Source organism: Girardinichthys multiradiatus, chromosome 11, assembly GCF_021462225.1.
Source record: "Girardinichthys multiradiatus isolate DD_20200921_A chromosome 11, DD_fGirMul_XY1, whole genome shotgun sequence".
Lineage (NCBI taxonomy): Eukaryota > Metazoa > Chordata > Actinopteri > Cyprinodontiformes > Goodeidae > Girardinichthys > Girardinichthys multiradiatus.
This window is the reverse complement of record NC_061804.1, coordinates 29,419,164-29,432,209: the sequence shown is the minus strand read 5'-3', so window position 1 is coordinate 29,432,209 and position 13,046 is coordinate 29,419,164. Positions and strand designations below refer to the sequence as shown.

The following is a 13,046-nucleotide window of genomic DNA, read 5'->3' as shown; positions in this document are numbered from 1 at the left end:
ATTCATGACATTTCCTTTATGTGAAACAATACCCACTGTTGGCCAAATCCAGTATTGTATGACAGGAAATTTCTCTTTGTACAGTCATCTCATCTTGGACCAAGACATTTATCTCCACCTGCCCATACCCCATCATCGCCCAGCCACTACCGTTACAACCAAGTTGACAGAGCAGGTCCCTGCCATCGCTCTGAACACAGGACCTCAGCATCACATCAACAGGTAAACTAGTTCAGTCAGGAAAAAAAAAACTGGAATCCTTGACATTGACATCTATTATTGTTTCTGAAATGTTCCAGGAAACCTCTGAATTGTGGACGGGAGGCCATGGTGTTGGTAACTCAGAACCTCCCAACCAGAGTCTCGGCAGCAGACCACCACATTATGGTAACAAAGGGAAGGTAGAAGGAAAAATCTCAGCTTCACCAGCAGACCACCCCCCTGTGCCTTACAGCCAGCAAAATCATCACTACCACCATCAGCGGCACACAAGCCAGCAGAAAGTTCCACAGCACAACAAATTGCCACGCCCCCTGGAGGAAAAGGACTTGCGGAACCATCATCACAAGCTAAGCACAGTAAGGGATAAACATTTCAAATCAGCCTCACAGTTTTAAAACTGCAGATAATTTATTGAAAGATTAACTATGAATCTAAACTTTTACATTTTAGGAATATAAGCGCTCTCATTCAAGGGTCAATTCAAGAGATTCTTCCCTCTGCAAAAACTCTGGTGCAGGCTATTCCCCCTGTTCATCTGTTCTCTCCAGTCCTAAAGATGGTTGTTCAACGCCGAGCAGTGCAGGTGCTCCATCCAGCCCCTCCTCATTTACCATGACTAGTTGCAGGAAAGATTCAGCAGACATTCAACCACGACTACACACTCTCAGTGAGAGTGGGAAGGTGCAGAAATCCCTAGCAAGCCCCAATCACATCCAGAGACCTAGCCTGGCATCCACCACATCCCATATGTCTCATTCTGGCTCAAAATCCAGGTTTTTAGATCCCAAACACAGAAAAACCTCAGTCTCTTCACAACAATCTCCTGTCGCCAGGCCAAGGTCAGGCAAGCCCAAGAAAGGGACAGAGGAGCTCAGAAAAACTGAGACCAAATATAAGGATAAGCTCATGAAAAAAGAGAAAAGAAGTGATGTTGCAAATGGAAATGACGAGGAAAGGAAAAGAAGGAAGAAAAATGAAGAGAAAGGCTTGGATGAAAAGAGAAGAAAGAGAGATAAAGCAATCAAGAAGGACAGAAAATTGCGCTTGAAATTAAAAAAAGTTAAGGAAATGTTTTCTTCCATCTCTCCTTTCACCTGTCCAGGAGAGACTAAATGGAGTGAAACAGAGACATCTTTGTTAGCAGACGATCAAAGCCAGCCACCCCTAAAACACAAAACCAGGGAGAGAAGTGAAAAGTTCAAAAGAACATCAGGCAAACCATCCACTGAAACTCCTAACAGCGCTTTGCAGCATCTACCTTCAAAGTTTAAACAAATACCTGAAGGGATCAGCATTCCCACTGAACATCCAATAGAATCTATATCGGATTCTTTAAGTTTTAATCAGAGCAGCAACGTCACATCTTATTCAGAAGATGGGCCAAAAATAAACTCTGGTAAAAAATTCCCTTCAATCTTACATACAGCCTCAGCACCTCTCAGTACTACATGCTTCGTTGGGTCAGACCAGGTGGTCCATGGCAAAGAAGAGAAGAAGGTGGGAGTTCTCAACGCTCCAGACCTTCAGCCTGAGGCTGTGCTGGGACATCTCAGTGACTCAGGGGACAACCATGCAAACACTCCTCCTGTGCTCAGCTGGCAGGGCTCCCCTGTTTCCGATTTTGAAGAAGACGAGGAAGAGCTTAAAAAGGGTGTAATAAGTAGACCTGTTCTCCAACCCAGCCCCACTCAGTGCTTATCTCCTCTTCCTGCAGATAGTGAGAGCAATGATAATTTGGATCTTTGTAATAGTGAACCAAATGGTTATTCCCATGACAGCCCATCTGAGTTCTGTGATCCAACTTGTGAAATCAAAGATGTTGGGGAAGACAAAGAAGAGCATGTGAATCCAAGCAGGAAAGCTACTGACTTGCTCCTCGATGATTTCCATCCAAACAAAGCAGGTTTGGATGATGTCTTCAAGAGCCTAGCCACCTTCCTTGAAGGCCAGAGGGCATTGTGTCGTGGTGGTCCTTTTGGTGGTGCCTCTTCAAGAGGGGTAAAGTACTCATCATCTCTCACAGTGGCATCCCAGATTCACTGTGATGAGAATCGGGATCTTTCCTGCAAATCAAGTACCACAGCCTTCTCCGAGTCTAATAGTCAATCACCTCCTGATGTTACCTCAGACTCACTTTTAAAATTCTACAGTTTGCCGTACCGAAAAGATCCAGTCACTCATTCCAAGGTGCAGGAAGAAGCTGAGAGTTGTTCTGATGATAATCAGGCAGGAAAAAATAAAGAGAACCTCTTGGAGAGAGCAGATTCATCACGTCTAGAGGGATCGTTGAGTGCAGAACTGAGAGTGACCACAACTCATTCAGCCTCTACCAAGGAAAGGAGAAAACACAGGAAAGAGTCCAAGCGCACTGCTACAAAGAGGAAGAGAGAGCATAAGCATGAAAGAAGGGAGGACATCATGAAGATGAAGATAAAGAAAAAAGAAAGGAAGGTCAAAACTAAAGCTAACCATATAAAGGATGCGCAGAAGAGGGATTTTTTATCCTCATTATCAGTTATCTCCAAAAGCTCTGCCAGACCTCTTGCAGACAGTATGAAGGGCCAGATTCCTCAGGAAAATCAAATGCCATATGGCAAAGACATCAAGAGAGTCAAATTTGACCCTGGTGAGACCAATGTGGAGGTTGGTGAGTTAGGGAAAAAGACAACCTCGGACACCAACGCCTCAAACACAGGAACCTCTGCTGCAAGAATCAGAACATCAGGTCAGTCAGGTGCTAACCCACCAGCAAGCAAACCTCCCTGCTCCAAAGGTCCAGTGGATCCCCTGAAACTGAAAGCATTGTCCATGGGCTTGTCCAAGGAGCTGAAGGTTGTCCTGGTTAAAATGAACAGTGCTGGAAGACAAACATTTAACATATCAGAGCTGGAGGAACAAAGTATCCCAATGTCCATGCTCAGTATTGAAAACAAAGCAGCTGAAGTGGTCAGAGTATGCAAGTAAGTGGTTTGGCAAAAATCCATATGTGTGTTGAATATTTATCATTGATGTTGTTTGTGGACTTCTGTTGTTGTGTGTGTATTTTAGGGGTGCAAGTGTGAAGGGGAAATTCAAGGAGTCATACCTGCTTCCCTCGTTCTGTGTCAAACCTAAAATTGCCATCGACATTCCCATTCCACGGGAAAAGCTGAACCCGCCCACACCAAGCATTTATGTGAGTGCCCACTAATTAGTGTCCTTGTTTGATTTTCTTCTTATGGCTCCAGAAATGGAAGTTAAAAAAAATTCAGGACCCACAAACATGTTGTTTGAGTTTAACACAACCTTGAAAAGACTTGGTTTTCTCTTTTATGTTTCCTTTTACTCAATGTTTGATTTTGATTTGACTCATTGTTTGGCCAGGTTTAGGATTCACCAATATTATTTTAGCCCTTAACGTTTTAGTTATGATAAGGTCCAAAAAGTCTCAGTAAGGTCTAGTAAAACAATTCAGTCATACTGAAAACAAATCATATCGTGATGCATGAAAACACACTTTGTTTATATGTGTGTGTTCCAACATTCATGACTACTTTTCTGCAGTTGGAGAGCAAGAGGGATGCCTTCTCTCCAGTTCTGCTTCAGTTCTGCACAGACTCCAAAAATGCTGTAACGGTCATCCGAGGCTTGGCTGGCTCCCTCCGCCTTAGTAGGTTTCAGCTCATGCTCTGGTTCATTCCATTCTTTTTTATTCAAGTGCAAATGCAATAAAAACAGATAGATGAGAAAAACTATAGGTTTGAAACTCTGTAGTTGTAGCTTGAATATTTCTTTTTCTTTGGTGATTAACTATGTTTTCTGGGGGGGTTTTTAATTTGTTTTCTGTAAGATCTTGGTCTGTTCTCCACCAAGTCGCTGGTGGAGGCCAATTCCGACCAGGCTGTGGAAGTGAGAACTCAGGTTCAACAGCCTGCTGATGAAAACTGGAACCTAAATGGCTCTGCACAAACGTGGCCCTGCGAAAGCAGTCGATCGCACACCACCATTGCCAAATATGCTCAGTACCAGGCCTCCAGCTTCCAAGAGAGCTTGGAGGTATATATTATCTCCTGTACTAATAAGCTATTATTTTATAGGAGTTAGAAAAAAGAATAACCTGTTTTATAGTCCCAGAATTTCATGTAAGAACTTTTTGACATGAGGCTGTCAACACCAAGGCCCAAAGGTTTCTAGTAAATGTTCTAATAGATTAATACTGGAAATATAACTCAAACAAGTCTAAGACCTTACCATTTAACTGCAAGAACTTCCTTTTGCATGAGATTCCTTTAAGAGAGGAGGGTATACATATTTAATCCCAGCATATTTTGTAAGTTATCTTCTTACAAAAAAACTGTCTCAATTAAACAAGACGTATCAATGAAAGACATGACATAGAACTTAGTGATAACATTATTTCTTTCTTCTGGTAGTTGGTTTAATTGCAATTTTTACCTTCATACCAAGCTTCTTGGTGAGTATCTTTTTACCCATTCCAACTTTGTGCAGCTCTACAAAAAGACCAAGAGTTGTCCTTTGATAGCTTCTTGGTCTTGTCCATGGTGATGGGAATGTTAGATTGAAAGAAAGCTACACATAGCACATATTACACAGAATGAGGAGTATCTGTAAATGATTGATAGTAATCTGTGTTCCACATGGGCACATAACCAAACTGAGGAAGCCCAAATTCTACTGGGTTGTAGTCAATCAAATTATTTCTGGAGTCAGTGACTATTACAGTGAAACTACCATAAAAGTGAGAGATTGTTCATTTAATTGTACATAAAACGCACACTTTGATTTAGTCAAAGTTGTCCCTCTGCAAGACGAACTTTTAAAGCTATGATGTGAAATCCTGCCATAATCTTTAAGTCGTTTTTGTTGACGTGTTAAAGGAGGAGAAAGAAAGCGAGACTGAGGAAGAAGAAGAAGAGGACAAGACCGCAGACTCATTAGCAACCACAAAACCTGCTCTGATGTTAGCCAGCAGTAAAGTCAATCCCAGCTCAACGACAAATAAACCCAACTCAACTTCTCTCAGTAAACCCCAGTTGGCTAATTCCACCAGCATTCCTAGGTTAGCAAACAATCCTGGTCTGTCTATGTAAAGAAATCCCTGCTGAATAAATAATATTCATCTCAGATTTCCCTTTTCCTCTACAGCCCAGAGCAGAAAACAGTTGGAAAAATCATTAAATTTGGGACCAACATTGATCTGTCTGACCCTAAAAGGTAAGGAACAGTTTTTATATTCAGCCGAGCTCATGGTGTATCACTGCTACATCACATTACTAGCCATCCCTTACATATTTAAATGATTTTTATTCCAAGGTGGAAGCCCCAGCTGCAGGAGCTTCTGAAGCTCCCTGCTTTCATGCGAGTGGAATCCAACAACAACATGCTCAGTCTTGTTGGTCACACCATTCTGGGCATGAACTCTGTGCAGCTGTACATGAAGGTTCCAGGCAGCCGAACTCCAGGTCAGTATACATAAGACCTCAAAGTCACTTCTGATTTTAACAGATGAACTGCTGGTAACTGGATATTTTAATGCTTGACCAGCTTGGCTGGTGATTAGCCATATGGAAACCCGAAACACTGATCTTGTTTCAAATCAGTGAGCGCACCATATACAGTGTAGGTATAAACAGGTTGACAGCAACATGTCTCGGTTTGGAAGTTCTTACAAAGGGAAGAAGACTGAGTTTTCAGTATCAATGAGGTGTTTAAAATGAATGTATAGAAAGCACAAAGGGTATGCGAAACCTCTAGAAAAGAAAATATATTTTCTGAGTAAACTGTTCATTCAGCCTACTACTTCTGAATAAAGCGGGAGATGTCACCCGACATGCTGTTTGACTGCAGAGCTGTGTCACACAGACTGCTCTCTTTCCTCTGGACCTTATTTCGTTTGGCATAGATAATAAGGCTCTGTTTTAGTTTACAAATAAGTAAATAATCTAACAACCTAACAGGTACCAGTCAGTTTTATTTTTATGTTAGATTGAACACATTTCTTTTTTTGCAGATCTTAGAAAGTGGTATTATGAGGCTTGCAAGATAATTAAAAATAAAGAAAAACGTTGGCGAGCTATAACTGGCCCAGTAAAGGAGAAAGTGTCTGTATTTGCAGGTTTTCAGGTTTTTGCAGGTTTTCAGTGATGCAGAGACAGCTGAACAATTGTTATAATTTGCTATACACCGAATTGAAACAGTTACATATTCATTTTCAATTTAATACACAAAATAGACATGTTTTAATTCATAAGCTTTAAAGAAAAATAAGAATTTACTTAAATCACAATCGGCAGGTCAGAGATTTTCAATACCCTTGATTGGCCACTGTCCAATCAAGGGTATTGCTGCAACTCTAGATTTTAGAGAGGGCTCTGATTTATTTTTTGAGTCAATAAATGGCTTTTACTTTTCATCAGGGCATCAAGAGAACAACAACTTCTGCTCCGTCAACATTAATATTGGGCCTGGAGACTGTGAGTGGTTTGCTGTCCATGAAAACTACTGGGACGCCATAAACAAATTCTGTGACAAGTGAGTATAAAATTCAGTCAACAAGTGCAGCAGCATTGTCTGTAGACTAATTTGCTGCCTGATTGACGCTTTCCAACAGGCATGGAGTAGACTATCTTACGGGGTCCTGGTGGCCAGTCCTCGAGGATCTTTACAGCTCCAACATCCCTGTGTACCGCTTCATCCAGAGACCAGGAGATCTGGTATGGATCAATGCTGGGACTGTTCACTGGGTTCAAGCTGTGGGCTGGTGCAACAACATAGCCTGGAATGTGGGACCTCTCAACGGTAAATTAGATAAAAAAGGAAGCAGATGTGTAAAACCTGATTATGCTGTTAATTTTGATTGTTCATCTTGTGTCAGCTGCATAACTGTGTATGATTTTTTATTTATTTTTTGGTCTTCACAGCATACCAATATCAGCTCGCCCTGGAGCGCTTCGAGTGGAATGAGGTGAAAAACGTGAAGTCGATTGTTCCCATGATCCATGTTTCATGGAATGTGGCTCGTACCATCAAGATCACAGACGAGGACACCTACAAGATGATAAAGTAAGATGTTTGTCACTATAATTATGTCTGGGGGTGGATGAATGTTTGTTGATACCTTCCTCTCTCTGTGAACCCCGTTCTACTCAGACACTGCCTCATGCAATCCATGAAGCACATCCAGATTCTGAGAGACCAGCTGGAGGCTGCCGGAAAGAAAATCTTTTACCAGAGTCGCGTGAAGGATGAGCCGGCCTACTACTGCAATGAGTGTGATGTGAGTCTCACTTCTGTTTATTCCTGGTGATGGGATAATTCAAGGTTTTTGAAGTGATGTTCTGCTAAAAGGTTGTAAGCCACTAATATGTTACCTTCAGTGGGGAAAACATTTTGTATAAATCCAGATTCAAATTTAGCCCTAGAGACTGAAGCTAATGGCAATTTTGAGAGGGGCCAAGATCAAATTAGACTTCTACTGTCCTTAAACAATGCTAATCTCAAAAATGGTATAGCAACTGACATAAACTGAGGAGTGATTGAACTGAGGAGATTGGCTTGAAAATAATACTTACTAAATACATAGATAACAGGGACACTATCTAAACAGAACAGGATCTAGTAAACATAAAACTCTAGACAGACTGTATACCGAATCCAATGCAGACGTCTACACTAACATTAAAATTAAAGTGATTGAATAAACCACTGCACGGTGGCGCAGTTGGTAGCAAGAAGGTCCTGGGATCGACTCCCGGGGGGTCTTTCTGCATGGAGTTTGCATGTTCTCTCTGTGCATCTCTCCGCGTACTCCGGCTTCCTCCCACAGTCCAAAAACAGGACTGTTAGGTTAATTGGTCTCTCTAAATTGGCGTTAGGCATGAATGGGTGTGTGCATGGTTGTTTGTCCTGTATGTCTCTGTGTTACCTTGCGATGGATTGGCGACCTGTCCAGGGTGTACCCTGCCTCTCGCCAGTAGACTGCTGGAGATAGGCAACATCTCCCCCGTGACCCACTATGGAATAAGCGGGATAGAATGAATGAATGAATAAACCAAAGTCCATAAGGGTGATGATAGAAATGCATTCTGAGACTGGTGCATGTAAAATATTTCCAATCAGAGTAACTGTCTGATGTTATAGTAAAACTAAGTAAAAAGGAGGTTACTTTGAATGAAAAAGATTTATAGTGCGTTCTCAGTAAATGTCCAACACTGTAACGCCATTAATGGCGCATTCCCTCCTACCTCAGATTTCCATGTAGATAATGATCAGTTATCATCAGCATAAACTGCAATGACGTTTTCAAGACTGCAATTGTTTTAAGGCGGTACAAGTCTGGTTTGGTCTTTGTCTCTCTCACCTGATAGCTTTTCTGTCCAGAACCAACTAAATAACTACCCAATGCAAAAATGAAAATAGTTGGAAGGTTCATACAATAGTCTTATCATAAATTGCAAAGATATTTTTTGACACTACATTAATCTTGGTCACTATTGGACTAGCTGTTAGTTCTAGGCTCTCGGAGCAACTAAATAACCAACCAATGCCTAACTGATTTGATGATGATGATATGAGATAGTACTCCAATGACATTTCTGAGAATAGATTTATTTAAAATGTTAGGAATCTGCATTTGTCTTGGCTCCTCTCAGACTTAACATTAACTTTAACATCAACTGCCAACTAATCTGGATTTATTGGTAAGATATTACCTGCTTACAACTTTTAAACAGAACCTAACTTAAAAAATCCATAACTACCCTTTGAAATAAATCACAAACTTAAGTGCCAAACATGTCTCTGTGCAGATGGAGGTGTTTAACCTGCTGTTAGTAACCAGTGAGAACAGCAGTAAGAAGACCTACGTTGTGCACTGTGAGGACTGCGCTCGAGCTAAGAGTTCGTGTCTGGCGGGAGTGGTGGTGCTGGAACAGTATCGGATGGAGGAGCTGATGAAGATCTACGACAATTTCGTGCTGGTTAGTACCACTTGTAAGAAATAAGGAACTAATACAATTTGTCCAACAGTCCTCTTCGAAATTAAAGGTAAATATCAATGTTATCATGCTTGGCTGATGTTATGAAAGTATTAAATTCCATACCTTTCAGTTGTTAATAGCAGCCGAAGACATTTAGAATAACGTTGCTTTTGCTGCTGTTCTAAATCACAGCATTTTAAAGACGTTCCGGCATTAAACAAACCAAGTGATTATCCCATTCTTAAAGAGTGCAAAAGCATAGGCTCATCAGACAGAATTCACAACAAATTGATTAGAGGAATCCTGCATTTAGGCCAATAGCTATACCCTGCATGCCTTTTTTAATGAGGTCAGAACTATAAATGGCTTTTGTAAGCCACATTGGTGCAACTACATGTATAGTAAGGAACTCTAGCTTAGTTATTATTGTCATTATTGTCATCGAAACACACCTGCATGTGTTATAGTCCATCCCAGACACCTTAAATTCAAGAGGAGCTAAGACCACCTATGAACAATATAATTATAGGCCATTTTTATCTGCATAGTAATAACTGGAGTAGTATTTGTGAAAGTAACTTCATATTATAGTGTTCTAAAAATTATTTTGGCTCTCCATGTTGTTATATCAGCTGTTTATAAATGATGGTTTTGTGATCTAATTGTTTGCAGTTGAGACCTGCATCCATGCTCTTTTCCCACCGAAATTCTTCCATTGCCAAGAACAATATTGGGAGACATATGTGGATATCATCTAATCTTTCTCTAAAGGGCATCGTTTTTAAAACATTTGTGATTGTTATGTGACCCAGACAAACCATTGTTGAGAACCATTCTCTGTGAGGAGAAGGGCAGTTTTTAATATTGTAGGTTTTAAATAGCTACACTATCAAAACCTCAAACATTTTTACCACACCCATTTTACACTGGGAATTGACTGTGTTAGTAAAACTACCTCTTTCACCTGTTGCTGTTCACTGCTGGTCCGCTGGCTGAAAGAAGGTTACTATACTTTTTATTACTATGACAAATTTGCCAATATCTGTCTGTTCCCTTGTGTTACTCTATAAATACCAAAATGCTAAAAAGCATAGCTTTGTGTTTGTAGTTGTACACTGAAGCACCTTAAACATGTATTACAGTCATGGTAAATAGAATGTATACCCCCTATCATTTCTAAACTTTAAATGTATACATGACCTACTTCTAGAATAAAGCTCAAATAGAAAAGTTTGAAAAACATTTGTACATCCCAAAAGTCTTAGATATGTATAAAATGAATTAAACCCTAGACATGAAAGGGAGTGTACTACCATTTTGTTTTTACCACAACTGTACATCCATTTACAAATGTTTTTGATTTGCATGGCTCAAGTAAAGTAAGTATGCTTGTTCTGTGTAGAATTCATGCAAGCAAAGTTTTCAATCTTCAATCAGATATCTAAGATTCTACAGTGGCCCAGGTCCAGTGGGTTGCCAGTGTGAGCCCCCGCTCCGTCTGTCTCAATCGTTGTGACCTTGGGCAAGACACTTCACCTCCTTGCATGCTAATGGTGGTCAGAGGGCACAGTGGCACCGATTGAATATCACCATTTTTATTTGTATTATGCAAATAGTTTGTTTACAACAAATTGAAATCTCTCTTGGCCATTTTGTTTGCGGATCACTACAATTCAACTGACTCTTCTAAACGTTTGGCTGTTATCAGAGTTTCTTTCATAATTACCGCTAAGAACTGTTACATTCTGACCTGCCTGTAAACTTCAAATAAACACAACCCTCATTTACTCCTCTTCTTTTTTGGCAGGAGAATTATGTAAAATCTCCAGTATGATCTTTCCGACCAGTGTTTTCATTGGCCAGCTAAGAATTACAATGTCCAACTGGAGCCTTGTTCCTTGTCATTTTCCTATCTATCGCCCATCATTTCCTGTCACCTCTCAAGATGCATAAGGAAAGCATTGAATTCCAGTCTAAAACGGCCTCAGCTCACATAAGTGCCAGTTCAAGCTAATTGTTCACAGTGGAAACTGTCTGGGACATATCTCTAGTGTCTCCAAAATGATTTTCATTTATTCTCCAATAAACTCCAGCCACCAGCTGCACAGAAATTTAATAGTTCCATAAAGACTGTGTTGTAACCAAACACATTACTTAATGAGAGACGGGATAACAAAAACCCAGAAACAAATGTTAAATAGAAGTTCAGATTTGCATGACATTGAAATCTGGTTCTCTCAGATTAGTTCTCTGGCGCCTTTTTATCTGTCTGTCCGACCTTCCATTAAATCCATCCATCCATCCATTGATTAGTTACAGTTCTCGATCTTAATGTCTCTCTTATGTTTATAAAACCCACAACTTTTTCCATTCCAATCTCCCCACTACTGTGGACAGAACCAAAGACCTGTCAAACTGGGTCAGACACAAGAAAGCATGTCTGCACATGGTCAGAATTGGCTAGATGACCATCAACAAGAAGCATGGTAAGAAGGTGAGATATGATGGTGTGGTTATTGTCTTGTGGCAGTCAGGATCTTGGCTGACCATAAGAGAGCCACAAGATCAGCACAGTAACTAGGAATGTGTTTGTTAATGACATGAAGGCAGCTGGACCACAGTCACCATGAAATATTGCAGAGTCTACAAGGTCCCTCCTTAAAAATGTACATGTACAGGCCTGTCTTAATATTTGCCAGTTAACATTAAGGATTCAGTAAAGGCTTGGGAGCAAGTGCTGTGGTTAGCGAGAAATGAAATTCAGCTTTTTGTCATCAACTTGACCCACTTTGCTTGTAATACGAGAAATGAAGTGTGTATCCTATAATATGCCATCTCCACTGGCACATGGATAATAACATTATAATTTGGTGCTTTTTTCAGTCAAATATGACTACATTCACCACAAACAACATTGTTAAAACACTACATTGTTACCGGTAATGGTCCCCTGCTATGGAAGGTACATGTACAGGCCTGTCTTTAGTTTCCCTGTAAATATGTATATAAAAATGGTTCAAGGAAGGCTTTGAAGTAAATGCAGTTGTCAGATGAGCCATAAAAACCAGCCATAATGGAATCAACTCAAACTGCCTTCTAGGAAAAAAGAGAAATGCTTGGTGAGGAACGCATCACCACAGACAATCATTGGTGTAGAAACCTTATCGTGTGGGGATTTTCTTCTGATAAGGATACAAGAGGACCTAAATAAGTTGTGAGGCCAATATACCGGACCGTGTACCATGGAAATTTGAACAAGAACCTTCTTCCCCTGGCCAGAACTCTGACGATGGGTTAATAAATGGATTTTCTAGCATCCAAAATACACTGTTAAAGAGACAAAGGAGTGTGTAAAGAACAGTCACATTAAAGTGGAGTGTTTGAGCTAGTCTTCAGAGCTCAAGCACGTAGAAAGTCAGTAGAAGAGCTGAATTGCCAAGACACGGTCAAGAAACCTAAAGGATTTAGTGAGTTTCTATAGAGATAAGTGGGCCAAAATTAGCTCTAAAAATGTGGAAATTTGGTAACCAACTTGAAGTACATGTTACAGATATAATGCCAACAAAGGGTTCTCCATCAGGTTATGTTTTGCTAGAAGATCAATGTCTTTATTTCTCGACTGTAAAATAATGTCCTCTCTCTGAATTTTTGGTTGGTGTGCTGTCTATATCCATATAAAATTAAATAAATATAAAATTGGAGACTCTTAATTTCTTCATAATGGACCGACTTACAAAAACAGTAGATCAAACTACTTTTTTACCCACTGTATTCTGCTTTACAAGCTGTGAAACTATTCAGCTGTGAAACCTCCTAATGCTCAAAAATGCAACAAATGTTTGTGGT

At 40.3% G+C, this 13,046-nt stretch overlaps 1 protein-coding gene across 2 annotated transcripts in view; it reads left to right on the top strand.

Moving 5' to 3' along the window:
- The window catches only part of LOC124877008, a 30,240-nt gene that overhangs the window by 13,291 nt on the left and 3,903 nt on the right, over nucleotides 1-13,046 (top strand). For both annotated transcript variants that reach the window (XM_047380104.1, XM_047380103.1), the window contains 14 exons: nucleotides 85-222; nucleotides 300-578; nucleotides 673-3,182; nucleotides 3,271-3,397; nucleotides 3,766-3,871; nucleotides 4,052-4,257; nucleotides 5,100-5,281; nucleotides 5,368-5,436; nucleotides 5,536-5,684; nucleotides 6,639-6,753; nucleotides 6,833-7,020; nucleotides 7,143-7,284; nucleotides 7,372-7,498; nucleotides 9,030-9,200. In XM_047380104.1, the coding sequence (XP_047236060.1) occupies nucleotides 85-222; nucleotides 300-578; nucleotides 673-3,182; nucleotides 3,271-3,397; nucleotides 3,766-3,871; nucleotides 4,052-4,257; nucleotides 5,100-5,281; nucleotides 5,368-5,436; nucleotides 5,536-5,684; nucleotides 6,639-6,753; nucleotides 6,833-7,020; nucleotides 7,143-7,284; nucleotides 7,372-7,498; nucleotides 9,030-9,200 (4,509 nt within the window). The remainder of the gene's footprint in view (nucleotides 1-84; nucleotides 223-299; nucleotides 579-672; nucleotides 3,183-3,270; nucleotides 3,398-3,765; nucleotides 3,872-4,051; nucleotides 4,258-5,099; nucleotides 5,282-5,367; nucleotides 5,437-5,535; nucleotides 5,685-6,638; nucleotides 6,754-6,832; nucleotides 7,021-7,142; nucleotides 7,285-7,371; nucleotides 7,499-9,029; nucleotides 9,201-13,046) is intronic.